This window comes from Drosophila nasuta, chromosome 3 (genome assembly GCF_023558535.2).
Source record: "Drosophila nasuta strain 15112-1781.00 chromosome 3, ASM2355853v1, whole genome shotgun sequence".
Classification (NCBI taxonomy): Eukaryota; Metazoa; Arthropoda; class Insecta; order Diptera; family Drosophilidae; genus Drosophila; species Drosophila nasuta.
In genome coordinates, this window is record NC_083457.1 from 14,176,364 (window position 1) to 14,204,295 (window position 27,932).

Here is a 27,932-nt window from a genome sequence, read left to right on the forward strand (position 1 = left end):
GAAAAATAATGTTGAAATATACATATGTACATATATGTACATCCATTTATTGGGTAGTAATTATTATTTGCGTGTGTATATTAAATATACATATAAGTAAATGCATTACATTATATTCTTTAACACTCTCAGCTGAATTTAGATACAAAAAAAAATATATTATTTTATGAAATTCTTTAATATTCATTTTATTTTACATTTTCTCACTTTACTTTTATTGTGATACAAAATTATGCAGCAACTAGTTACCAATCTTCGAATATTATTAAACTCTTAAATATTAATTTTACTTGTATTTACTTTAAAGCTAGTTTGTTTACTTTTAAAGTGATATTAAATTATGCAGAATTTAGTAACAAAAAATGCATTCTTTAATATAAATGGTATACTTTATGAAAACTACCCCAGTTAGTTCACTTTTATTATGATAATAAATTCAGCTTAAGAAAGCGATTACGATGCATATCATAATCACACCACTGTGCCTCGATGACGACGACGGCTACAAATGCCAGCGGGAACGGCAAGTATGAAGTAGAAGTTGGCGCTGCTAACGCTTTGAGATACTTTTGAGGGAAGCAAGAGCCGGCTGGTTGACTGCCTGCCATACGTAGATAGACAGAAAGAGAAAGAGAGAAACAGAGACGAATAGAGACAGAGTGAGGGTGGTTTGTTTGTCGCTGAAAGCGTTGCACAACATTCACGAGCATCGACCACGCACGTGCGAGTGTTTGTGCATGGGAATGTGTCAAGAGCTTCGGGGGAAGTGCGTCCCAAGTGGGACTGCCAACTTGCTGCTGGCCAGCCCAGACAGCCCCACCAAAAAAGCAAATACAAAAGCCCGACGCACTTTGCATATTAAAAAACAAGCCAAACGCTGTCGACGCATTAATTAAGACCGAGAACGAGGCGCAAAAGAGATATTTCCATGAGACGTCGAAATGGGGAAGACTCATAAACACGCGAGCAATGGAACTTTAAATAACTTTAAGTCGAAATAAAAGAATTGTTGTCATTGTTGTCTGCCTCGATTGCATTGCTGCGATAAGCAGCGCCAAAAACACAACGAGTTGGCAGCCCCCAAAAAACGTGACTCAGTTTACGTACACACATCACAAAAATGTACAAGCATTTCATGAAGTGCCTGACGAATGAGTGGGAGAGAGGTGGAGGTGGGGGCTGTTACCTCTTGTCATGCCTCGTCGTACGCGCCGTAGATGATGTTTGCCTGATAAATGTCACCTCAACTCTCTGGGCGAGGCAATCAAATATTTTACAAATTATGGCTTGATTCTTTTATGAGGGCGCCAAAATTATGTTAATCTTCCACTCTTTCTGTTTTGTTTCGCTTCGTATTGTTAATAAAGATGACAATTCAGATTTTCTTAGCCCCCATTTCGTGTAGATAAACCTTTTTAATTTAACGCCACATAATTCAGCGTTGAAATTCGACTTTTTAATCTCATCAATTCCAGCAAGTTGTTTATAATTTTAAATTTACTGTGTGTTACAGCCAGCGCGTTGATTTCTATCGCATTTCTCAACTAATTGTTATTTACGTTATGCTGTGTATAACAAATTTATGTTCTGAGTAGAAAAGAATATGGTTTGGACAGGCGTAAAAAAGTGTAGCTACTTACTTAATATCCACTTTACCTACGCCTACATAACTCAAAGAGCAAAACAAACTCACACACACACACACACACACACACACACACACACACACACACACACACACACACACACACACACACACACACACACACACACAGTAAGTCACCCACCCAGAAGAGACAGCGCCTGACAGTGAGTGTATGGAAAAAGGAGCGGAAGCCCAGTTCTCAGTTCCCCATCCTCATCCCCATTACCATCCACATTCCCATTCATGGGCTTGTTGAGTGAAATGCGGCAACAACGCACGGCTCTAAACGATTTTGAAGGCATCGCCAAGCAGAGACATTAAATAAGTATAATAATATGTTGGCAAGTTCGTTTTTTTTTCTCCTTCTTTCTCTCTCTCTCTCTGAGTGTTGATGTTGATGTTGATGCGTATGACAGGAGGGGGGAAATAATTATTACAACGTGGAGATGGAGATGGTGGTACGAAGCGAGTGCGTACACAACCACAACCAGCACTTAGTTATTGCCACTTTCAAAGTATTTTTATCTTAGAGCAACATGTGAGAAAAAACAAGACCCTAAATTTAAATATAGTATAACACACACTACAAGCATTCGAATTCACTTTAGCTGTCATGTAAATCACATGTGCTTAAGTCCAACATACAAAACTAAGAAAACAGGGAAAATAATTAACACAATTGGAAATTGTAAAACATCTTTTGTGTTTACTAAGAGATTATAGCATAGAGGATTAGAATAGCATAGTTGAAATATAACTAATGGGTAACTTCGATAATTGTATAAGTATATTTTACTAATATTCATTTTTGTTTTCATTAAAATATCTACAAATTTTCCATAATTTTACTGCTCAATTTACTGATGCAATAAAAATATTTGCTTTAATGATATCATTTATATCAAAACTGGTTTCAAAATATAACAAGTTGATCTTTTTGATTCATAGCAAAGTAGGTCGCAAGTTTCAAGTATATTAATTAATAAAAAATAGTGTATAAGGTCTATATTTCCATTAAAATAAAACCAGTCTGCGAGGCACGAAATAACTGTGACAATAAACATTATAATTAATTAAGTTTGCTCAGTTAAAAATGTGCTAAATAGATTGTAAAGCAATGTATTTTCTTTGAGCATAATTAATGAATTAATAATTAATTTTCCCACACTAGACTAAATTATGTTTTTGCCCCAGTCAAAAGAATTAACAAATTGGATTACGCGCTGGCTGACCTCTAACTTATTTCTATGCAAGCAGCACATAAAATGTTAGGCACCTCTTAACACGATTCGTAAATTGAATCCCCCAAATATCATTTTTAAGTTGCAGACAGCATAAATTGTCAGCGATGCAGCTCGTAAAATTCTTAAGGTTTACACACTTAACCATATACCATCTATATATATAGAAACATTAGACATATCTGGGTTGTCTATAGAAATACTTAAAAGTCTGCTCGAGTCTGTTAATGAGCTCAAAATGTATGACAAATGCTCTTAATGGCCCAAAGAATGCAGAAAGAGGCAACGAATCGCTTTGATGCTCAAGCTGTCGAATGTCGAGAGGATTTCTAAAGGAATTTATGATGAACAAATAAATAGATTTTACAGTATTACAAAACTTTCCAAATGCATTCATAAACTATTTGCTTTATGCCTGCCTCGAGACTCTGAAATTGACTTGAGATTCGAAATAATGACGCTAAAATTGCTGCAACAATGAAATGCACAAAACTTTGCCCATAGAACTAGACGAATGATGATAATGATGTATGTATGCGCCAGATCCTAAGTTCCACATGAAAGGCGCTGGCAAAACAAAGAGTCGACATTCCTGCGGCTGTGTCGACAATTCCTTGGCACTTGGCACAAGCATAATAACTAATAATAAACCGTATCGAACATGCGAGATGTCGAGAGACACGTTTCGGGAAAAAAGCCATTAAAAATAAATCATGTGAAGGAAAAATCTATAGCTGCAGCTACAGCAGCTGCTCCTCCTCCATGCTGGAGTGGTTTCCCATCCGATCCGAACCGATCCGATCCCGTTGCCTTGGCTGTCAGTTTGCCTTTTGTTGTTTAGACAAGCGCCGCGTGTGATGTGCCTCCATCGTCGAGGCCCCTCATAAGTGGGGGCAAAATGTGGCGACTCCATCTTCGGCATCTTCGACACTCCACTCTCGATGCTCGACTCTCATCTCTCGACTTGTGTCTCTCGGTACCTCGGTTTCTCCTCGCCTCTAGTGTACATCAATCATTTGTAATTATACGCTTTTCTCTCTCTTCGCTTTTCCTCTCCCCAAAACACATTTCTTTTCTTCGTCTCATCTCTGTGATGCCATAACGGAAATGGCTTTTATTTTGGCAGCCCAGTTCAGTGATCTGATATGATCCGATCTGGTTGCGTGTGGAGCACACATCTCACTTTAATCTCTCACTTGAGGACCATTCTCCCATTCTCCCATTCAATACAATTTACGAGTGCTCTCAGTTACATAAAGACAGCACAGAAGCAATTCCTATTGTATTTCATAGCAAACCAAACCTGATGCAGTCTAAGAAAATTCTATAATTATATTTTTCTATCTGTGAGCACTTTTTAAACAGTTAAGTTAATAAGAGTCACTTTTTGTTATCCAGCTGAAAGTACATTCTTATTTAGCTAACGAGCTTATAACTGTCCAAGAGTGTTTACAAAATTCATTCTCACTCAAAGTGAAAAGTACAAGACTTGGAAAATTAAATATTTTCCATTGTAATTATGTCAACTACCTAAGAACATTTCTCTTAAAAATTTGATTTCATTTACGGCTCTAAACTATCTTCTCAATACATTCTTATTATGATTACGAATTAATGTTTATTTAATGATGCAAGACTAAGAAGCTTGCTAGATAATTAATTATTATATTTACTTAGTATGTGTCAGCAATAACAAAGACAACGACTCATAATGTCATAATAAGTCTGAGTTCTATTTAAAATGATCAAACAACCAAAAGCAAAAAACTATATGAGCATTATGTTCGTTCTACTTATTTAATTATTTTATTCGCGCCATGTTAAATTACGTGCTTCCTGTAAATATCACGATTAGCAGACACAGCGACTGTGAGCTGAATTTCAATCCAATTGAATTAAATGCGAATTAAATGTGCTGTTGCAGCAGCAGCAACGAAAACAAAAGATGCACTTTAGATGGCGTGCAACAAGCGAGCAAACACATATTTTTGATAAACAACATAAGCATACAAAGTTTCAGTTATGTACACGGCACGAAATTTTATTTACACTTCCATACCCTGTATCTATAAAATGTGAAAAAGAAGATAATATAGAAGGTCTTTTGTGAGTCAAATAAATAAATACAAAATGCATATTACAGGGTATTCAGTAGTACATTTACCTCATTACTTCATTCTGTACACAGATGTAAAGGAAAATTGGCGCAAAATGTTTTTAATCAATTTCAATTGAATGATGACCCGCACAATCAGCGCAAGAAACGCGGCAGCCGCTCGAAAGTATTAATTTTAGCATTGTATCTTTTAGTTGGTATCTTTGCGTCTTGGCTGGCATTATGTACATATGCATATCTCATTGAATCAAACTTGAATAAAGCTTGCTTGTAATAAATTACGGCATTTTATGCGCTGTTTATAAATTGTTTTGTTATGCTTTTTATTGTTATTGCGCTTTTACGATTATGTTTTGTTTGACTTTACTTTCCTCACACACACACTTCTATCGTCGAATTTTATTTGATTTCAGGTATTCTTATAGTTCTCTTTTTCCTCCCTTTTTTGACTACAATTTCAACAGAATTTCATTGCGACTTGTCGGTAGTTTTCAGTTTCATTTGTCTGCTTAAAATTCCACACATAACTATAATTATTTCTTCAAGCAATTCGACAGAATTTTCAAATTAAGCACGCGACGCACATTATTTTTTACATTTTTCTGCACATTTTGCTGAAAACTTATTACAATTATTTTTTGTTTTGCTTTTTTGTTGGCTCATTTTTTTGTGTCAATTTATTTATAACTTGGCCGCAAATTGTAGCGACTTGCTCTGCATCATATTTATTCTGTTTCTTTTTGCCGCTGAGCAGCGGCGAGCACATTTAATTGATAATGCAAATTATGCATGCGACACGTGGGCCGCAATCTAATGGGGTTTTTGGCTTTCAATTTATGAGCATCATATAAGGCATGCCCATAAGATATACGAATCCCTCCGAATTCGGAGCAGACAGTCCCAAAAAACTTCATAAATTGAATAGAAATCTCCGAATCGCAGACGGCAATGAAACAATCGAAGCCTTTGTGTTCGGGTCAAGCGATTGCCCCACCCAATTGCTGTTCAAAAGGTGGAAATTACTAGCACATTAGTATGCATATTCATTCAATTGAGTTCAATGAATAAGATTTGCCATGTTGGCTGATTTCAGTTACAGATATTGCTGACTTATGAGCTGTCATTTTTATTAAGAATTGAATATCTGTTATTAAAGTTTTCTCTCAATATAAAAAAACAAGTTTAAAAGCATGCAGTGCTCTTCCATCTCAATAAACAAAAGCTTACTAAAGTAGAAGTGATTAGAACGTTGCAGAGTGACCCACAAAATGGCGTAGATTGCTTTGCTGGGGCATTAATCATAAAGAGAGAATGCTTTGAACTTCCACAGCGCATATCTTTCATTCAGCAGCAGGCAATGAACCGCAGTTTATCTGCTGCTTAATACAGACACACACATAAGTACAGATATGTGTATCTGGATACATTTAGCATTCATAGGCAACCGGCAAGCAAATAAGAATAATAAAAAGCAAACAGTGAAACAAAAGCAATCTAAATGTAAAGTCAACGCAATTAAAAATTCATAGAAATGGTTACGTTATGATAAAGAAACATATCGTATTTAAGGCCTGTCCCAGTGTGATATGGAATGTGTCAACAATACAATAACCGGAGCACAACCCAGGAAAAAGTAAAAGTAAAAGTTTAATTTAAAAAAAGAGAGCAAAGAACAACATTGCACAATGTGTGTTTACTACCAAAATGTATCTGTTCAGCCATTTGTTAGTGCAACAAGCTATTTTTAAACGCCGTGTATACAAGAATTGGTTGCCTCAATTGATCATTTTGCATTTCATTTTATATTAATCATTTAAGTTTTCTAGCGAAAAGTGTTGAGAATTGCAGGAAAAATTAAATTACTCACCAAGCACAACAACAGCTGCGCACAATGTTAGCCATTTGAGGCGTTCGTTTGGCATCATATAGGCCATTTTACACTCCGCTTTGAGGGTGGCCGCTGAATGTATCGATTTTATGCAAAATGGGCTCAAAGACACCCTTTATACGGTGTAGTTAACACGGCAAACGCGACGACGAAGGCGACGGAGACGACGACAACGAGTAGACCCGGTGACTCAGCTGCTGGAATGAGAAACAAACATTGAGAGCAAAATGGATTAGCTTTAAACAGAGAAAATATAATATTCTTCCAAATGAGCAAGTTTAAAATTATTGTAGCATGTCCGAGCAGACTTAAAACGTATGTATCTAGATGCTGTTTGGGGGTAAAACTCCCTTTTGCTTATTTTCTGAGTTGCTTTGCGGTTAAGAAAAATGTACTCAATTTAATTTTTAGCATAATTCATAAGCATGTGCAGCAGTTGCTTTATATTACTATGTATAAACCTTTGGTAACAGCTTTATAACTCCCTTTGTTACACTTACATATATTAGCATGTAAGAAAGCTACAATTGAGTGTACTCGACTGTGAGATACTCGCTACCTATTTTCAATTAACGCAAAATAGTGCGGTATTACTCTTAAACTATAAAAAACTAATATACTACAAAAATACTAAAAGGCGCCTAGTCTGTAAATAGTATATCGATATACTAATACATTCATAATATACCATAGATAGCAAAATATACCAGATTATCCACAAATAAAACGGATATGACTCTTGCGTATTGGCTGTTAAAATTCATTAAGAATATATATGAACATATATCGCATGGAGTCCGAGATGTCTCCGGCTGTCTGTTACATAGTTTAACTATAGAAACAAAATTATAAGACCCGATTATTCTATAGGTAGGTAGTATAAGAACTGTTGAAAGTTAAGTCGAATTAGGAATACTTTTTTGACTCTATTGAAAATCAAAAATGTATTAAATTTATAAGATTGTAAATACTTAATTTGAAAATTTATAAACTTTTACATATTATATGAAATATTTAGTAACTTATTAAAACAAAAAGAATTTACTTTTATAAATAAAAGACGTTATACTATTTATCAAGTACATAATTAGAAAATTCATTTAAAAAGTAATTAATTTAATTAATTCTATTGATATTCACACAAAATATTCCTCTATAAAATTACAAATTTGAATTTTCCCAGTCTGCATCGATGTTAATCAATAGCAAATAAGTATCTTTACCTTGCTAGTGAAATGCAAGTAATTCGATTAGGCAACAACCCCTCGGACAACCCTTCAAGCAAAACGAGACTCAGCAGTAAACACTCGTAACAAACAAAAACAACAAAACCCCTTTAGCCCTGCTGAATGTGCAAAATTGTTTTACAATAAATTGGTAATTTGATATTTGCATGTGGGCGTTGGGGCGTGGCAAGCAATCAACCTGTGTGGCGACATTCAACTTGATGAGCAGCAACGTTGCGATAAGAACTCGAGCGATTTAACTTAATCACATTTACTTTATAAATCATGGCATAATATAACCTACGACCTAATCGCACACGGTTCTATTTCCATCCGAGACGTTTATGTAAATCCATCAACTCGACAATTTGTCCACAAATTCCACATATGGTGGTCACATTAGACCCGCAGACAACGCCAACTATTTATAAAGCCATTCGAACGATTAGCGAATATAGCTAGAAGCGGAGAAGCAGAGAAACTGAAACGGGAAACTAAAGGAAATGGGAGGAAAAGCGGAAAATGCGAGACAAGCAACTACTGCGACTACTGTCGATGTGGATGTCATTAATTAAACCTCAAATGGGCGAATGTTCAAAACGGGCAGCGGCAGTGGGGCGATAGAACAGGCACTTTGATATCGTCTTGTGCCTTTTGTCATCCATAAAATATAACCTCCCTACCTCCCTCCTTCTCTCTCTTCCATCTCCTGCCCAAAACATTCGCGTGCTTTTTAAAACTTTATGATGGGCAGGAAGTCACGATTCCACACACACACATACACACACATGACTCCATCCATATCTATCAATTGCCATGTCTCTTTGCCTCCCTCTCTCTCTCTCTACTTCTCTCTGTCTCTGTCTCGTATTGACATATGCCTCAGAAACTATTCGTCGCGACACTGTGAACTTGCCATAGACGCAAACATGGAAACCAAAATGAACTGACAGAGCTCCACTCTGCCTGACTGTCTGTAAAGACGAGCAGACCTCGCATTTGTCTATGTAACATACACAGACTACGCTATACATTGTATCTAATCCGACTGAGAGCGTTTCAGTGGCAATTTGTTGGCTTTTTAACGCTTAATTAAAATTTAAGTGAATTTTATCATACTACAGAAACAAATGACCAAGGCTCTATTTATACTCTAGAGCCATAAAAAAACACACTAAACTTTAGTCTACTCGTAATCAAGTTACGCGAATGTATTTTATACTCAATAAAAAGCAAATATTGATTGGAATAATAGATCAATAAATTTGAAGATGAATGTTTATACGTAAATGTAAGTTTAGATATTCAGAAATGTAATAAGATAAATAGAGAAAAATTATTCATGATTTTATAGAGTATCTTAAAAAGAAAAATAAAATATCTTCAGTATAATATAATATTATATTACACTATCTAACAACGTATTGTATATGCTGGAATTATATATGGAACAAATAATAAATGAAGAGATCTTTTTCCTATATAGACTGACAAATAGAGTTTTGTAACATATTAATATATTATTCTTCTCCAGAATTTGATCATTTTTTAATAGAGAGTATCTCCAATCTGATCATTTTTCATTTGTAAACTGTTATATTATATTACAATTTGTTTTTAAATTTCTAAACTTTATTATGGAAAAATAAATAGATAACAATATTTTTTTTATGCAAAGTTTAAGAAGTAAATTATTAGGAAAAAGGTTTATCATTTTATAGAGCCGCTTTCAGGTAAGCATTTGGAATATATTCAGAATATTATATTAGAATAACTGACGACTTTTTTAACGTTCTGAGTTGATAGACGAAAAATATACTAATGAGGTTTTAATAAATATTGTAAGTAAGTTTTCCTAACATATTGATATACTATTTATCTCAAAAATTCATGGCATGAATCATCTTATAGAGTATATTCGAACTGAGAATACTTAATTCTATAAGATTACAATATCTGATAACGGTTTTATGGCCAGCTAACGAATTGTATTTGACAAACCACCGTCCAACTGCTGGCAACTATTTCATTCGCGTTGCGCATCTACGAATTAGAGTTAGGGATTAATATTATAGACTTGAGGGTTGTGCGGCGCAAGCGCGACTGTGGAAACTGCCACAGGCTGGGCACGTGGCGATCTACGAAGGGAGGATTGAACAATTGTTAGCTTTCAAATTGGTGTAATGAACTTTGCCAGCGGATAGACACGAGTACAACGCAAATGACAAGTTTTTGTTTTTTTTTTTTGACTACGACGCAGTTGCACAGCTGCGCATTCGTCTTTGGGGTGGAAAAGTTGAAAGAGAATTTTCACATCTACATAGATCAAGATCTACTTGAGAGCAGGGTAGGTCGCCTGACTGATTAATTCCGCAAGCAACAAAAAGCATTTAATACAATATACTATAAACAATAATTTACGATATATTCCATTTGTTGTGATGCCTCATGTGCTGCTTGCTGTCTTTGACATGATTCAACCGGCTGTTGAGAGACGCGCCCATTCAGCCGATTCCCAATATACGATTCATATGCCAAAAAATAACAACAAAAAACTGCGTGTTTCAATTTGAAAAACATCTGGTAATCAGTCAACAGCACGGAAGTTTCATATGCGATTCATATACAATAATTATAAAACAGTCGCACATTCAGCAAACTCGTATATTCGATCAGTTCTGCAATTCATCCATCTGTCATTATGGTATTATATTGCGTCCTAGAGTACAATTTTATATGAAATGGATTTTATCACTTGACACCAGCATAATTGTGTAAAGGGTTTGAAGGGTTAAAGAAATATTAAAAACCTTGAAATTTTTTTGCTAGTATAAAACAGTTGAAGAATATTCCATAATAGAAATCAACAAATTGCAATTCAAAAAATACCCCAAGTGATCTTAAAACACTTTTTGAATCTAAGAATATAAATATTTAAGCCAACAGATATATCATAGAATAGTTTAAAAAATAATCATGTAAGATCAAGTATTTTCTAGATTTTTAATAAATATATCGCATTTTCAAAATATAAACTCTAGAAGCTTCAAATATTTAAATTAAAGGATGAATCACAAAATTTAGACTTCTAAAATTGTAGCAAATTTCAAGTGCATTTCGAGGAAATAAAAGGTTTTCAGACTCCTAATCGAATCAGATCATATCCGGAAATGCCTCAATCGCGTGGAAACATCAACGAAATACTAATTTTATTACTCATTCTTATTTTTGGGCTCCTTTTCGCCGTCGATGGCAACTAAAATGCTAAAATGTCTGTGCATTAGGGTGGCAATGCCAATAAATTTTGCCATTTACTGCAGCGAAATGTATTTTTTAAGTAGGGGAACAGGAGGGGAGACAACGAAGGAGCGCAGGGTGTCTGGTCCACAAAGTGCAGTGGCCCATTGCAGGGTCAATCCACAAGCTGTGCATCGTTCGTCATCAGCAAACAGAAAAAAAACATTAAAAACAAAACGAGAAAAAAAGAGTGGAAATAAAATGCGCAGGAATGGAAAAGTGTCCATTGTCCGGTTTTTTTATGGTGCAGTCATTCCGCTTCCATGTTCAGTGACCCATTGGACGCTGCGCCTAATTGAGATTCAAGTGCACTTTGTGGTCTCAGCAACAACACGAACAACGACAATGAAAAGTTTTGTTTGCTCGGCTTTTATTATTTGATTTGCCTGTTTGTTCCCGTTGCTCAGTTTACCCTTTTATGTTCTTTGGTGCAGAAGTCAAAATCAATATTTGCTATATACTTGGAACCCTGCGATTTCAGATTGCACCCGAAGATGGACATCTTCTCCTGCTTGACCTTCGTTTCAGCCATGGGCAGCTGTAAAATTTTGCAGCAAATCAATATCCACAGACGAAGCAACAAATTTTCAACAGGATTACAAAGTTCGCAGCCAAAAACTCCGCCTAGCAACAGCGCAAGAGATTTTGATGCTGCTGCTTCTGTTGCTGCTTTTGCTACAGATGATGATGACAATGTCGTGAGTTGAGAGTCGCAAAGGGCGAAAGACCTGCAGACGACGACGCGTCATCGAGAAGGGCAAAAGACCCAAAGAAGGAAGAGGAAGAGGAAGACGAAGACGAGGCGCAACACTTGCGAAATCAAATAAAGAAAACTAAAGGAAAAAACGTTAAACGACAGCTGCACGGGACGAGATGAGAGATGAGTACCTAACTTGGCAGGGGTTGTTCTCACATATATACAGCGAAACACACACATACACGAACACAATCTGCGCTACGTATGTGTGCCACATGGAAACTGCAGAGGATTTTAAAGGATGCTTAAGCTATAAAGTGCCCTGTGCCTGCCTTGAGTAGGGAAAACTACCTGACAGAGACAAAGGCTCAGGCAGGTTGCCTGCATACACACACACTCACACACTCGCATACGGATTCACAGGAACAACGCAGAGTTGCTTTGATTGTCGCACAGGGCGTAAAGCGCATGCGCAAAAAAAAATTCACTGAACAAATGCAGGCAGAGCGTTTTGGCAAAACGCAAATTTCTAAATGAAAATCCACGAAATAAATGCACATTTTTAGCCAACATAAAAGAAAATAAACCAATGTTTATGTTTACATAAATTCTCGCTTATTTTAGGCAAAGGAAATACATTTTCTAGGCATCTGAAAACCGCCATTGCGAATTGAGTTTGATTCGCCAGCCTCTATACAGCACACACCCTTTTGTTTGAGTGTATGTGTGTGTTTGTGTGAGTGTGGAAAGTAACAAAGTGGATTCGCCAAAGGGAAAACTTTAGTTTTTGGCGAAAAATCAATAGGAAGCTGGGGCCTAAGTTGATAAAATTCCTCGGTGAAAACACTGCAGGCTGCAATAATGTTGCACAAAATAGATCCGAGTCGTTTTGCCGTCACCCTTTTAACAGGGGTGTTGGTGGGGACATGGGCGTGTATAACTATGAGAACAACAACAACATCAGCAGACACACACACACACATATGCCCACAAACAAAGAAGTTGCCAGACAGCGACAGATATATGCAAAAATCTTGGTTTTGTTTCTTACCGTTTATTCGATTTTGATTTGAGTCGCGAGTTTATCGGTTGATTTAGTTAATGTTAATGCACAAACACACAGACACAATCACAATGAGTGTGAGCAAATTGTATCAGGGTGCCACTAATCCACTGGGGTGGCGACTCTGCACAAAAAACTGCTACACTTCGCACACAAACAACAAACAGCCTAAACGCTGATGCTTTTGCTCTGCTTTTGAACAATTTTGTTGTATTATTATTTATTGCTTTTGCATTTTATTATTAAATTTCAAATGGATGCGAACGCACAGACAAAGCGCGCTTATGATTGAACCACCACCAGCGAACCGGTTTGCGGGGGTGTGCTAGTAGCGTACCGTAACCGTAACCGTAGCCAAAACAATTCACATACACACTTATACAATGGCAATCTATGAGAACGCTGACGTACACTCCGGCTTCCCTACGTTTGACAATCACCGCTCGACGGTCCAAACAAGACTGACTTGCCGCTCTGCTCAGCAGTTGATTCGCAGCTGCCGGCCATTTTGCTGTTCGCTCTCTTTTCAGGTGGTGTGAGTGTGTGCGTGGAGGGGCAATTGTTTGGGATATTCATTGGGATATTTTCAGTGGGCACCTGTTGCTGGCGAGGAAATAAAATCGCATGCTATAAAATGATGTGGAACACAAATTGATACTGTTGCTTTTAAAATACTTTTTTTATTCGGAATATGATTTCTACGCAAAAATATCAGTTTTACGCATATAATATATATATATTTGTTTTATCTGTATATATTCTTTTGACTTTGAGCAATTTTTTGTTGTAATATAAAGCATATGCATTGTATGATCCTCGATATGGGGAAAACATTTAAATAGCATCAAACACAACCGAAATGTTTTTTGTTTTGTATCTTAAAAGGATAACATAATAATTATTTAGTAAATGCAATAAGTACTTAACGTAAATAGCTAGGATGATTTGAGCTCTTTTATCAGTTTTTAGTGGGAAGACATAATTGTAATAAATGCTTAAAAACGTAAAAAATAAGTGGTAAACAAATAAATAGCACAATCTGGGACAGAGACTTAAGGCTTAAGAAAACTTAAATGCCAAAAACTTACAACTAAAATATTAATATACATATACAATCTTTAAACATATAAATGCGTATAACATAACATACATCAAACAAGTGTTTCCAATCATTTAACTTAACAATTCGAGCATATTAATTGCGCAGTATACTTTCTTCTTTTGTTTTTGGATTACTAAATTGCGAGTATTTTAAGTAACAGTTGTCAAGTCTTTACAAATTGCCAGTCAAGGGATTTTAAATGCTTTAGTTCAGAGGGGTCAAAAGGAAGTTGGATTATTGATGAAAACCTTGTTAAGTCGTATTGGACGTCTTTGTTCATTGAGTATTTTTCTTTTTGTTGAGAGATTCGAGACTGATGCAAAGATGATAGCACCTTAAAGTGCCTTTTACTTGGTAAATTCGTGAATTAGTTTCTAGTTATTGCGCGAGGCGTCCTGTATGATGATTTTATTCTTTTGTCGTGTGACTTTTGTGGATGTTGGCGCCGGCATCAGACGCTTCAGTTGATCCTGATTGATTTTGACCAACGCATGCTCCTTGCCTCTGCTTAGTGCCGCTGCCGCTGTGCTCGTGGTTGCTGTCGTCGTGGTTGTGGTCGCCGTTGTGGTTGTGGTCTCTATCAGTGCCGTCGACTCATCGGCGGTGGACGATGAACCAGCAGCCGCTGCCGCTGCCGAAGCATAGCGTGTGAGCACCTGGAACTTGGCAAAGATGTTGCGACCACCGCTTCGCTCTTTGTCTTTGTACTTCTCGAGCACTGTGGGTGTGGGTTTGGCTTGCGGCGTCTTTAGCATCACTTTGTCGCCTGTTGTCTTGTAAAAGTCCAGCTCGTAATCGAAATCGCTGCTGGCTTGAGGATGAGCTGGCGCCAGAGCACGCTCGCCATAGCTGGCCGAACTGGTGGACGTCTCCTCGGCCAGATGACGTAGCATTAACGTTAACTTTGTCTCGTGTTGACGCTGCAACAGCACTGCATTTCTTTCTCCCTCAAGTCGTGCTTGTCGTACCGCATTTGAGAGCACACGTTCCTTCCACTCCCAGGCATCGCGTTCACGCTCCAATTGCACCAGCTGCTGCTCCAGTTTACGCGACGAATCCCGCAAATCGATGACCTTAACAAAGTACTTGTAGAGCAGAGTGCGCATCTCCTCCGACGACAACTTGTTGAGGCGTGCCATCAGCATCTGTTCGCCCTTTTCGCGCTGCAGTCGCTCGGTGGACAAGTCAATTGATTTGCGACCGCAGATCAGTTCGTTCTTGAACTCGATGGCCTCATCGATAGCCATGATGGCCTCGTCGCATTCGAGGAGTTTGCGCTCCTCGCGTTGCGTCAGCATCTTGTCACGCTTCAGCTTGCGATCCAGCGTGCAACGCTGCTCCAGCAAGTGGTCTCGTGTGCGTCGCAAATTGCGTATCTCATGGCGCAAACCCTCCTGCTCCCTGGGCGACTGATCGCTGGCATCGCCCAGTTCCAGATTCTCGGACTTTTCACGCAATATATGATCCAGGTGGGTAATGCGTGCCTGCACCGCCTTCAGCTGATCGGGATGCGGTTCCAACTTGACTAGTGACGCCTCCTTGAGTGACTTTAATTCGACCTCCAGCTGATCCCGCAATTTGCATTCCTTCTTCAGCTTCTTTTGCAACTCCTCGATTTGTTTGCGTGACTCGGCCACCGATTGCTGCAGCTTCTTCAGCTTTTGGCCACTCTCTCCAGCAATGTGCTTCATGGAGTTGAGATCCTCGAGGCGATGCTCAATGTGCGCCACAATCGCACTCCAGCGTTCCACCTCTGCCTTCTCCTTTCCTTGCACAAGCGCCTTGGCCAAATGCTTCTTTGCCTTCTCGCACTCGGCGTCCAATTTGGCCTTCTTCTTGTGGAAACGCTGCTTGACATGACTTCGTGTCTCGCGATTCCTAACCAGCTCACTGATGATATTCTGCTTCAGTTGCATGGTCTGTTCGATTTCTTTCAGTTGCCGCTGACGTGCCTCAATCTCTGCATGCAGCTTACGCATCTTCTTCTGCACTTGCTCAATGGGTTCGCTTACAGCAGCCACAACAACTGCCGTGGAGACGCCTGCTGCACTCTCAAGTGGATCGAGTTCCGCCACAACTTCGGCGCCCGTTGTCTGCTGTGAGGCAACACGATTAAGCATGGCCAGCTCCGCACTACTCAAGCTAGCACCTGGCTGTATGCTGCGTCGACGACCTGCAAGAGATTACGCATTTATTTTTGTCACACTGCAAATAATTTCGCCTACTCACCACATGTGCTTGCTTTGCGTTCATCACATCTTTCAACTTCAGTGGGAGCAGCGGGTTCCAGCTTCAATTGTTCCGCCTCCTTGTCTTGGCTCTGCATCACAGCTTTGGGCTGTTTAAGCATAAACTCCTCGTGCTTGGCCTTGATGAGAGTATCTGTTTTAGAACGAAACTCATCCATAAAACTGTCAAGTTTCTCATCTAGATCTGGACCTTGCGATTCATTGTCGCTCTCATTATCGGAATTCTGCTGGCATGATGTTTCCGGCTCGCTAACCGATTCGGGCTCTTCGGCCTCCTCAATGGGCACCAATGGCTTCGGCTGGCGCAGCACATCGCTGGAGCTCAGACACTCCTCGCATTCCTGCTTCAAAAAGAGCCACTCCTCCATCTGTTCTTTCTCCATCTCCGTTATAGCATTGGAACCAATTAATCTAACAAAAAATATATCAGATTAGTGAACAAAACATCTCTTTTAATTGCTGGCACTTACTTGGCAAAGAGTCCCTCAGCATTAGACACTAGTTTGAACCATTGACTGGCCGCAAACTGCAGTCCAAAGTTTTCCGCATTGGTCGCACCTACAGCTGCCATTAGCGCCGCTCTGTCTACCACAGCTTGCTCGTTGGGCATCGTCTCAGGTGCTATGGGAGTGTTGTCATCGGAGAACGTATTCATGATGACATAATTGCGCACACATTGCACCTTATAGCCAAACTGCAAATTTCCAAGCGTCTCTGTGAGATGCTGCTCCAGCGGAGAAACGCACAAAATGAGCAAAGTCTGCGCTCGACCGCCAAATGAATCTTTTAGCAACGTCGTCAACGTTGTCTGGCCGTAGGGAATATTGCCATTGACACTATACATGATGCCCGGATCTGTCAGCGTATTAATCACCTGCTCCAGCATATGCAAGCCTGGATCACGCGGATAACCAGGTAGCGGTTCACCACAGCGATCGGTGCCACTCAGATCCGAGAAACTGGCCGTTGACAGGCGATGCTGGATGAGGCCATCCTTTGAGATCCACTGCTGTTCGAGTGTCATGGTAAAGAGCGTGTGCGCAGGTAGCTCCAGCTTCTTGCTCAAGCCTAACTTGAGCCAATGGAATACCTCTTCGACGCTGCGACAATGGACGTTGCCCATGCCCAACAGATCGCGCACTTCGCCATTGCAGATTTCCACAAAACCCACGTTGACAGCATAAGTACGCTCTATTGGAAACATAGCGATTTTAGACTGATCCTTACGCATTTTAAATGCTCATTTAACTCACCTGTATGGGCTGCAATATGCGTGAAGATTTCACGTACGCAGCGTTGGACGACACCCTGATCCGCCTCGCCATAAACACACTCAAAGCCATGGCCGTAAAGTGTGTATGTTTTGCCTGTCTTACGCTGTCCATAAGTTACCACAGAGGCATCGAAGCCTTCCAGAAACAGACTAATCAGAGGAAACACCGTCTGATGATACACCTGGCACTGAGTGGTGCTGCTGGGCAGCGCATGCGTCACGGGCACCGTGTGTGCGCCCACCTGGATGAGGCCAGCGGCAATGCTGTCCAAGGGCGCTCCGCCGGGCAAGGCGCTGGGCAAACCGAGAGCCGATGCAGTAATTGGTATTGCTTGCACGCAGCTGCCATTCTCCGGCGTATCATTTGTATTCAGCGTAGCAGTTTCTTTTTCGCTATTATTGCCATTGGCATCTAACGCTGCCGACGGCGACGTTGACGGGGGCGGAGGCGAGGAGGGAAGCTCCGATTGCGGTTTGTCAGCTTCTGCGTCGCCATCCTCTGTGGTGGCCTTGAGTTGTGGCTTTGCCTGAAGTTCAGCATGGGGATAAATGCGCACAGCCACTTGTATGGGTATCTCCATTGTTGTTCCTCACTTTTGCAGCGTGTTTTCACATTGATTTGTGTGCTTTTGTATACATTTTGTGATTAGCACAAAGATTTTTGGTGCAAAAAATAAAACTGCTGAATCGATAATGATGCGCACACACAACAGCAATCGGTATTAAACACAAATCTAGTCATCGATATATTGATATCCATTCTAATTTCGTATCGATACGTTCTGCATGAATTATAAAATTGTTGCCGCCAACAGTGTGACCAGCTATACAAGTTGAAGCGGTTGAAATTCAGCTTATTAGCAAAATAAGTAATGTTCCCACTCATTTTTCTTGCTTTTTAAATATTGTTAATATGGTAGCAAATAATACATAAATTTCCTCAACTTAAGTGTCTAGTTTTTAATTGATAAATAAGTAAACAACCAAATTGCTTCAAAGCTGGCGCCTACTGCTCCCAGGCGGTGAACAAAGATAGTGGTATGTTTTAGTATATTAAAAGTCTATTGTAATATTAAGACCGCGGTCACACGGACAACATCGCATTTCACGTTGCTTTCAGCGCGTGTTTTTTTATTTGTGCAAAAACTTTTTTGCTATAATTTGTGCGTTTTAATATAAGCCAACAAGATGTCGAAGCGCCGCATTGAAGTAGGAGAGACATACACAACCAAAAAGAAGTAAATATCCGTTTAAATTGTCATAAAAGCACTCACGTATTCATGTCATTTTTTTTGTCATCTCCTTCAGCAGAGAAACGGAAGCTTCAACATCAGCCGCAGCGGCTTCCGCGGCCGGCACCGTTGCTCAAATACTGGGCGGATTTGTGCCCAGCAAACAGGTAAGTTAACTATTTCACAATCCAATTCACCTGACCTATTGCTACGTACTTAAACGTTTAAACGTTTTACATTCTTACGTTTAGCCGCCAACCATGAATCCCTTCACAAATAAGCCTTATTCGACTCGCTATCAGAATTTGTACAAAAAGCGCATCTCGTTGCCGGTATTTGAGTACCAAGCAGACTTTATGCGTCTACTCAGTCAACATCAGTGCATTGTACTGGTTGGTGAAACGGGTTCGGGCAAAACAACACAGATACCACAATGGTGTGTGGACTTTGCGGTCTCCAAAGGACGCAAAGGCGTTTCATGCACACAGCCACGTCGTGTGGCCGCCATGTCGGTGGCGCAACGTGTCTCCGAGGAAATGGACGTGATACTCGGCGAAGAGGTTGGCTACTCCATTCGTTTCGAGGACTGTTCCTCACCCAAGACACTGCTAAAGTACATGACCGATGGTATGTTGTTGCGCGAGGCAATGTCTGATCCCATGCTGGAACAGTATCAGGTTATATTGCTGGATGAGGCCCACGAACGTACGCTAGCCACCGACATATTGATGGGTGTGCTCAAAGAGGTGATCCGGCAACGCAACGATCTTAAACTGGTGGTCATGTCGGCCACGCTCGATGCCGGCAAATTCCAACAGTACTTTGATAATGCGCCCCTCATGAATGTGCCGGGTCGCACGCATCCCGTCGAGATCTTCTATACACCTGAACCGGAGCGTGATTATCTGGAGGCGGCCATACGCACAGTTATCCAGATTCACATGTGTGAGGAAATCGAGGGTATGTGGCAGTTTAATTTCTGTTTATATAACGACTTTTCAAGCAATATTTTGCTGCCTTTCAGGTGACATACTTATGTTCCTCACAGGTCAAGAGGAAATCGAGGAGGCTTGCAAGCGCATCAAGCGTGAAATTGATAATCTGGGCTCGGAGATTGGCGAACTCAAGTGCATTCCCTTGTACTCCACGCTGCCACCAAATCTACAGCAGCGCATTTTTGAAGCGGCACCTCCTCCAAATGCCAATGGCGCCATTGGCCGCAAGGTTGTCGTGTCCACCAACATTGCTGAGACCTCTCTGACCATTGACGGTGTGGTGTTCGTGATTGATCCCGGCTTTGCCAAGCAGAAAGTGTACAATCCACGTATTCGTGTTGAGAGTTTGCTTGTTTCACCCATATCCAAGGCATCGGCTCAACAGCGTGCCGGTCGTGCCGGACGTACTCGGCCCGGTAAATGTTTCCGCCTATATACCGAGAAGGCATTTAAGAATGAAATGCAAGACAACACATACCCCGAAATTCTGCGCTCCAATTTGGGCAAGTAACGCTTGCTAATATGTCTTATTGGACATACTAATTCCAATTGATTGTGCATTCTTATAGGCACCGTGGTGTTGCAACTGAAGAAACTGGGCATTGATGATCTGGTGCATTTTGATTTTATGGATCCACCTGCACCCGAAACACTTATGCGAGCTCTGGAGCTGCTTAACTATTTGGCTGCTCTTGATGACGATGGCAATCTTACGGATCTTGGTGCTGTAATGTCTGAATTCCCATTGGATCCACAATTGGCCAAGATGTTGATAGCCAGTTGCCAGCACAACTGCTCCAACGAGATACTTTCGATTACGGCTATGCTGTCGGGTGAGGCACAAATTTCGTGTGTTAAATCTTTAAGTCAAGGTTCAATAGTAACAGAGCCTGAGCAAGCAATTAATTCCGTATCTTAAGCAATACATAGGGAATAAATTGCATTGCTCGACACTGTTTAGCCAGTTGAGGATTGGGTTCTTTCTTGTAAATTGAATATCAGCGAGTTTAGATTATTGAGGGTTTCCTTAGTCGTAACAAAATTTACATTAGTTTAAAGTAAAGGAATGTTTTTCCTTCTGCCACTTTAAGCTAATGCCATTATCCTCTTAAGACTCCTCGACGTACGCTGACTGTCACTTTAAATGTCATTCCAGTGCAAAGAAAAAAGTTTGTTCAATTTATTTGTTCTTTGCATTTAACACTAAAAAGCAAAGTTGCATGTGCGTTGCCCTCGTTGCAAGCATTTCAATTGAAATGTGCCGCGGCGAAAATTCTTGTTCTAATTTGTTGTAACGTTGCTATTGCCGCTGTGGAAGAACGCACCTGCAACTCACAAATGCAATCAATCTTTGAATCAAACCTCTAGATTGCCTAGCTGACAAAACTGTAAGCACAATCTATTTGTTTAATGTAAAAACATAAAAAAACATACACGTTTTGAACTTGCGCTTAATCAAACAAAAACAAACCAATTCAAACACCAAAAACATCAATCAACAAAGTGCCACAATGTTTCGTGCGTCCCAATGAGGCAAAGAAGGTTGCGGATGAGGCCAAGATGCGCTTTGCCCACATCGACGGGGATCATCTCACATTGCTGAATGTCTATCACGCCTTCAAGCAGAGTAAGTAAAAAGCTCTTTTTGAAAATGTTTACTTTTAACTCATGATTTGTTTGTTTTGTGTCGAAAACAGGCAGCGAGGATCCTAACTGGTGCTACGATAATTTCATTAACTTTCGCTCGTTGAAGAGCGCTGATAATGTGCGACAACAGTTGGCCCGAATTATGGATCGCTTCCAATTGAAGCGTTCCAGCACAGAGTTCACATCCAAGGATTATTATGTGAACATACGCAAGGCTCTAGTGCAGGGCTTCTTCATGCAGGTGGCGCATCTGGAGCGCACTGGTCATTATTTGACCATCAAGGATAATCAGGTTGTGCAGCTGCATCCATCCACATGTCTGGACCACAAGCCCGACTGGGTCATCTACAATGAATTCGTGCTGACCACCAAGAACTACATACGCACCGTCACCGATGTTAAGCGTGAGTAACACTCTTAGGTTTCCTCGTCTTTCTCCCTCAAATACATAGATTATTATTCTATATTTACAGCGGAGTGGCTGCTTAGCTTGGCGCCTCAATACTACGATCTGAACAACTTTCCACAATGCGAGGCCAAGCGACAGTTGGAGTTGCTGCAACAGCGCATGGAGACAAAGCAGTACCAGAAGGGTTTCTGAGTACCCAAATGCGAGTTTTTAATACAAATACACGTAGTTTAAACATAATTCAAATGAGAAAAACTAATTATAATGATAAAGTCCGTTAAAGAAGTCTTGGAAATTAGTTGGCTGAAATGTTACATTTTGAATTTTGTTTTCCAAAAATCACAAACTAAAAAAAAAAAAACAAATGTTCTCTCTTTATTATTTTATGCTTTCGCAATTACAGACTTAAACACACAACTAAGAATTCCGATTAGTGTTACTAAAAGCAACCTTTTTGTATACCTTAAAACTATATAAACGACAAGTCGTTCAACCGTTTGTCTTCTGAAATTGAATTAGTATAACCAGATAGGTGGCAATGGCCGAGGCAAACTGTAAGAAACAATTGCAAATCTTGTATGTATTATTTTATGAATTATGTGATAACTCACCGATGTTAAAATAGTGCGATTAACACGGCACAAGCCGCTGGCCGAGAAATCGGCATCAACAACAAGCAATTGCTGCCAAAACTTCTTGGCTTCCTCCGCCAAAATAGGCTCATAGACCTTTCGCTCAATTTCGCAGACAATCTGAATGGTTTTACGAGACTCACGAGCGGCCAGATGACACGGCTCGACGACCATTAGCAGGCGTAGAAAATGAAAGATGATCCACAACATTTGCACCCAGACATAGCCGTTGTCTCGCTTGTTGAGCATCTCCAGGAACAGAAAGTAAGCGGTGGCCACCAAGTGCAGCAGACACGAGACCAGAATGAACAGCACAGCAATCCCATAGGAGCTGCAATGATTAAATCATCACCACTCTAGTCTACTTATCTAAAGGCTTTCTGACCTGGAGAGCAGTCGCACGCACTTGCCCAACGATTCATGATTATCGGCCATGGCTCTGATGACTAGACTCTTGTTCTTGGCTGCCGATTCATTTGCCAGCATCTCGCCATTCAGCTTAGTCAGACTGGCGTGCAGAGCCGTGGGCATCATTGGATTGAAGTTGATCGTTCTCACCGTATTCACCTTCACCAAATTCGAGGCATTTGTATAGGACTTGTCTATGGAGTGTAAGTTAGTGTTAGTTAGTTAGTTAGTACAGCAACTTACCACCCAAATAACTGGTGCGTAGCATTAGATTAAGACGCCCATAACGCCTGCCCAGACCATAGGCCGTGTTGGCAAAATGAATTTGGAGTCCAGTGAGTATAAAGTAGAGGCTATAGAATGGTATGTACCATTGTACGTTGAGCTCTGTAAATTGGAATTTAAATAAATATAAGAAATGTTGAGTTGAGACAGTTTTGCTCACCCGTGTCCGATTTATTGATGTTCATTTTCTGTGCCATGCGCACCCACGTCCACACATCCAGGCCAAGGAGTATGCCAATCACTATCAACGATATGCTTGCCATGCCAAAGGCACGCCAGCGATCCCGCCTGTAATTGTTGTAGGCGCTCAACGTGCTGTCGATCTGTAAAAAAGTGTATATTCTCTTGTATAATATCAATACCACAATCATATTTTAAGCTTACCCTATGCAATCGCATGTTTAGCTCCTGTGTGGCACGTAGTCCAAAGAGGCCACAGTAGACGCCTGATACAATGGCCAGCACAACAACAGATACATCCGATGCGGTTACCACTTTGGATGTCGCCGATTTCATTCTGAAAGATGCGCTTTTGATTTGTTGAAGTTTATTCGAATTTATAGTTATTTCAAATTTTGCAATCCACATAGAAACGCACACACACACACTTGCAATCAACGGACACAAGAAGCAATGAAGGACGTACAACAACTTCCACTGCCTAACAAACTCCACAATAATCTTACATTTTTGTGTACCCTAAAAGTATGCTTTAAGTATTGGAAAAAAAATTCATTACACATATTAATTTCATTTATTAATATTTGCGAAAGTTTACTGAAATTAATAATTATTTTAAATGCTGCGAACTAAATAGAGATTATCACGCACACTTCTGCTATTAACGAGTACAAAAAGCTAAATATTTTAAACAGCTTTCACTGCCTAATAAATTGCACACAAGTTTTACAGTTTTTGGTTATTCCTAAAAGTATGCTTCAAATATTTGAAATTAGTGCAGCTGATATTTATTTGCATTAAACCTTGATGTGGTCATTACTCTCTTCGTGTTTTTGAGTTAGCAATTTTACTTTTGATTTTAAATATTGATGTTCTTTATTTCCTTTTAAATTTAAATATTCGTAAAGATTCGTAATATTTATAATTGCCCAGATCCAACATTAAATATTTATGTAGTAAATCGATGTTGAGTTAGGTTCTGGTAACACCTTACGAAACAGGCCGGAAAGTGGGGCGAGGAAGATATGGTGGCTTGTCATGTCCAGGATCAGCTTCGCGAACTACTCTGCCAATGGGTCTAAAGGTAGGACGAGGAAGATATGGTGGCTTGTCGTGTCCAGGATCAGCTTCACGAACAACACGGGAGTACGGACGGAACGTCGGGCGTGGAAGATATGGTGGCTTATCGTGTCCAGGATCCGCTTCACGAACAACTCGGGCAACAGGCCGGAAAGTGGGACGAGGAAGATATGGGGGCTTATCGTGTCCAGGATCAGCTTCACGAACAACTCGAACAACAGGGCGGAACGTCGGGCGTGGAAGATATGGTGGCTTATCGTGTCCGGGATCTGCTTCTCTCACTGCTCGGGAGTACGGACGGAACGTTGGGCGTGGTAGATATGGAGGTCTCTCATGGCCGGAGACAACGGCCAGAGCGCAGATCGAGAGCAGAAGCAAAGTGATTGCGAACTTCATTCTTCTTAGCTTGCCAAAACGAGATTGTTGTCGATTGTTTGGAGTCTAGCTGGTTTTATAGATCGCAGCCTGAGCTATGTTCATGGGGGGTTTACATTTGCGGTGATTTTTGTAAACTCAAGGAAACATGTATGCGACCTGAATAAACTTTATGCATGCATTTCTTATCGGCTACTTAAGATTCCAAACTAAAGCTATAATCGGTAAAAAAAAAGAACCAAAATAATTTGCTAATTCAAATTGTTCAAATAAAGAAGTTACATTAAAACTCAGAATATCTTATTTTCAATTGAAAAAGTTGACTGTGAAAAAAACTTAGAGATTATATAAAAATTTTGACTAATACAAAAAATACATTTTTCTGTTTGATTTATACATATATAATATATAGTTCAGTTTAAATAATAGCTCCTTAGATTTATTAATTACACTAAGTACGAGCGAAATCTAAGAAGCTGTTTTTATTGCAAGCTTTATCTTCATCGTCTTTAGTATTTAGATTATTTTTATTAACAGAATATTGGACAAGTATTCCCATTAGACATATTTATGTGAAAGGCATCGCTAATGTAGTACCAATCTGCATGTTGAAAAGCACAACTATGCATTTCTAATCATAAAGGCAGGACATTTTCTTGTACATTTTTATAATGTTCTTCATAGGGTTATTTACGTTGAAAACCACAACAAATTCTAACATTAGTACGGAAATAATTGTTAATATTTTGCTAGATAATTTATCAAAAAATGAAACTAATTCCATAGTACTTCTGGCAAATAATTTTGCAATAGAATACAATGAATATGTACAATTTTTGTAAGTTTATTTTTCAGAAACTTCCCCCTTTTAACAACTGTCCTGCAATCGGTACTGATAAGGTTCGTAAACTTATCATGCCCAGCTCGCGAATGGAAATACATTATTTGTTTAACAGATCACATATTGCCTTGTCTCAGTTCAGCAGAAGAGAACGTGTAAATCCCCCCAGCGCACCTCAAAAATCACCGCACTTTGCATTAAAACGTAGTTGACAAAAAAGCGAAGCTTGCCTATAAATGCGACGACTTGACGTTCAATCAGCATCAAACCCAGAAACTCAACACAACGACAATGAAGTTTGCAATCAATTTGCTGCTGCTCTCGATCTGCGCTCTGGCCGTTGTCTCTGGCCATGAGAGACCTCCATATCTACCACGTCCAACGTTCCGGCCGTATTCCAGAGCAGTGAGAGAAGCTGATCCTGGACACGATAAACCACCATATCTTCCTCGTCCCACTTTCCGGCCTGTATCCCGAGTAGTTCGTGAAGCGGATCCTGGACACGATAAACCCCCATATCTTCCACGCCCTACGTTCCGCCCTGTTGCCCGAGTTGTTCGTGAAGCTGATCCTGGACACGATAAGCCACCATATCTTCCTCGTCCTACCTTCAGGCCAGTTCGAGTAGTTCGTGAAGCGGATCCTGGACACGATAAGCCACCATATCTGCCTCGTCCTACTTTCCGCCCTGTTGCCCGAGTTGTTCGTGAAGCTGATCCTGGACACGATAAGCCCCCATATCTTCCTCGTCCCACTTTCCGGCCTGTATCCCGAGTAGTTCGTGAAGCGGATCCTGGACATGACAAGCCACCATATCTTCCTCGTCCTACCTTCAGGCCAGTTCGAGTAGTTCGTGAAGCGGATCCTGGACACGATAAGCCACCATATCTGCCTCGTCCTACTTTCCGCCCTGTTGCCCGAGTTGTTCGTGAAGCTGATCCTGGACACGACAAGCAACTACATCTTCGGGTTGTTCATGAGGAGAATCCTGGACAAGTTGCTCGAGTAGTTCGCGAAGCTGATCCTGGACACGAGAGGCCTCCTTATCTGCCACGCCCCACATTCCGTCCCTACTCGTAAATCGAACGTGAGGCTGAAGGATATCTGCCCGACCCTACGCTCCTCGAAGAAGAAACACCTAATGGCAATTTGCGGCAATAGAAACCATTGAAGGCAATTTAATTTAAAGCCCAATTCGAAAAACTGAACATTTTACAAATATCGGAAATCTTTTGTACACTCGCATTTCACTCTTAAAGAAATAAATCGAATATTTATTTTATAAAGTCAAACTTACCGAACGGGAATTTTCGAGTTAGCATCAAAAAGTAGTCCACGATATGTGAGGAAAACTAATGGCGAAAGATTCGCGACATCAGCCACTGTTTCATAACACTTCTCTTCGGGATTGAGTTACTCACCCAAAATGACACATAGGCTAGCAGAATAGATGGTAAAGATCCAACTTCGACGAATCTCGAGCTGTCCCTTGGAGTTCTTTTGCGCCGAATAGGGCGCCAAGGCGAGCAGTTTGCTCACATAGAATATGCCAATGCTGGGCTCAGAAATTTCCATGTTTGTTGCAAACTGTCGCCACTCGGCTCTCGACACCTACTGAGTGCCTTTTTCCGCATCAACAAATAACATGGCATCGAATTGTGTTTTTTGCGCACATTTGACACTGAACAAATAATGCGCTCCCGTGTTTGACTATTATTAGTTCAGACCGCCAGACAGGAGACGGCAGGACAACAGGACAGAGCCTAAGTGAAAATAAAAAATAATAATAATAAAAAACAACCACCCTATGAACAAATTGTTGACAATAGTCTTTTTCGACTGACTGTCCTGGCGAAGAACTTTACAAACACACACACGCACATATGTTCGTGGCTATCTATCGGCTGTAAATAATAATTAGCGTGTGAGCAACGTCAATCAGTTAAGCACATAGTGGCCAATTAGTTGGCCAAATGCCTGCTCTGACAGCTGCTTCAATTTTATGAATGGAAACCGAAAGCTGACAAGCAACATTTGTGTGTGTATGTGCG

At 40.2% G+C, this 27,932-nt stretch overlaps 4 protein-coding genes across 54 annotated transcripts in view; 1 reads left to right on the forward strand and 3 right to left on the reverse strand.

Moving 5' to 3' along the window:
- LOC132793059 (cell adhesion molecule Dscam2) overlaps positions 1-13,620 on the reverse strand; it is a 74,667-nt gene extending 61,047 nt beyond the window's left edge. For all 50 annotated transcript variants that reach the window (XM_060802678.1, XM_060802681.1, XM_060802708.1 and 47 more), the window contains exons 1-2: positions 13,162-13,620; positions 6,870-7,087 (exon numbers count right to left, since the gene is read on the reverse strand). In XM_060802678.1, coding sequence (XP_060658661.1) covers positions 6,870-6,936 — 67 coding nt within the window. In that variant the 5' untranslated portion in view covers positions 6,937-7,087; positions 13,162-13,620. The remainder of the gene's footprint in view (positions 1-6,869; positions 7,088-13,161) is intronic.
- A 223-nt stretch (positions 13,621-13,843) lies between these two features.
- LOC132792104 (kinesin-like protein costa) lies at positions 13,844-18,723 on the reverse strand. Its single transcript, XM_060801334.1, has 4 exons — positions 17,778-18,723; positions 16,995-17,715; positions 16,505-16,935; positions 13,844-16,448 (listed from the first exon to the last, which is right to left on the reverse strand). The coding sequence occupies exons 1-4, from the start codon at positions 18,376-18,378 to the stop codon at positions 14,650-14,652; spliced, it is 3,552 nt and encodes a 1,183-aa protein (XP_060657317.1). The 5' UTR covers positions 18,379-18,723; the 3' UTR covers positions 13,844-14,649.
- A 146-nt stretch (positions 18,724-18,869) lies between these two features.
- LOC132792105 (ATP-dependent RNA helicase DHX15 homolog) lies at positions 18,870-22,524 on the forward strand. The gene is made up of 8 exons (XM_060801335.1): positions 18,870-19,035; positions 19,106-19,196; positions 19,281-19,989; positions 20,054-20,527; positions 20,594-20,857; positions 21,529-21,651; positions 21,722-22,075; positions 22,145-22,524. The coding sequence occupies exons 1-8, from the start codon at positions 18,986-18,988 to the stop codon at positions 22,270-22,272; spliced, it is 2,193 nt and encodes a 730-aa protein (XP_060657318.1). The 5' UTR covers positions 18,870-18,985; the 3' UTR covers positions 22,273-22,524.
- On the reverse strand, positions 22,471-27,689 carry LOC132792107 (gustatory receptor for sugar taste 43a). Of its 2 annotated transcripts, none has more exons than XM_060801340.1 (8): positions 27,303-27,689; positions 27,179-27,233; positions 23,790-23,922; positions 23,566-23,728; positions 23,367-23,507; positions 23,098-23,314; positions 22,692-23,043; positions 22,471-22,632 (listed from the first exon to the last, which is right to left on the reverse strand). In XM_060801340.1, the coding sequence occupies exons 1-8, from the start codon at positions 27,454-27,456 to the stop codon at positions 22,570-22,572; spliced, it is 1,278 nt and encodes a 425-aa protein (XP_060657323.1). In that variant the 5' UTR covers positions 27,457-27,689; the 3' UTR covers positions 22,471-22,569. The 2 variants fall into 2 exon arrangements, with proteins under 2 accessions (XP_060657323.1, XP_060657322.1); XM_060801339.1 differs by having other exon boundaries at positions 22,474-22,632; positions 23,364-23,507.
- Positions 27,690-27,932: the final 243 nt, after the last annotated feature.

Coding starts and splice junctions, on each gene's coding strand:
- LOC132792107 (XM_060801339.1), bottom strand. CDS start 27,456: ATGGAAATTTCTGAGCCCAGCATTGGCATATTCTATGTGAGCAAACTG. Junction 23,729..23,789: donor TAAACATGCGATTGCATAGG/GTAAGCTTAAAA, acceptor ACTTTTTTACAG/ATCGACAGCACGTTGAGCGC. Junction 22,633..22,691: donor ATCGCACTATTTTAACATCG/GTGAGTTATCAC, acceptor TGTTTCTTACAG/TTTGCCTCGGCCATTGCCAC.
- LOC132792104 (XM_060801334.1), bottom strand. CDS start 18,378: ATGGAGATACCCATACAAGTGGCTGTGCGCATTTATCCCCATGCTGAA. Junction 17,716..17,777: donor GCATATTGCAGCCCATACAG/GTGAGTTAAATG, acceptor TGTTTCCAATAG/AGCGTACTTATGCTGTCAAC. Junction 16,449..16,504: donor ACGCAAAGCAAGCACATGTG/GTGAGTAGGCGA, acceptor AATCTCTTGCAG/GTCGTCGACGCAGCATACAG.
- LOC132792105 (XM_060801335.1), top strand. CDS start 18,986: ATGTCGAAGCGCCGCATTGAAGTAGGAGAGACATACACAACCAAAAAG. Junction 19,197..19,280: donor GATTTGTGCCCAGCAAACAG/GTAAGTTAACTA, acceptor TCTTACGTTTAG/CCGCCAACCATGAATCCCTT. Junction 22,076..22,144: donor CACCGTCACCGATGTTAAGC/GTGAGTAACACT, acceptor CTATATTTACAG/CGGAGTGGCTGCTTAGCTTG.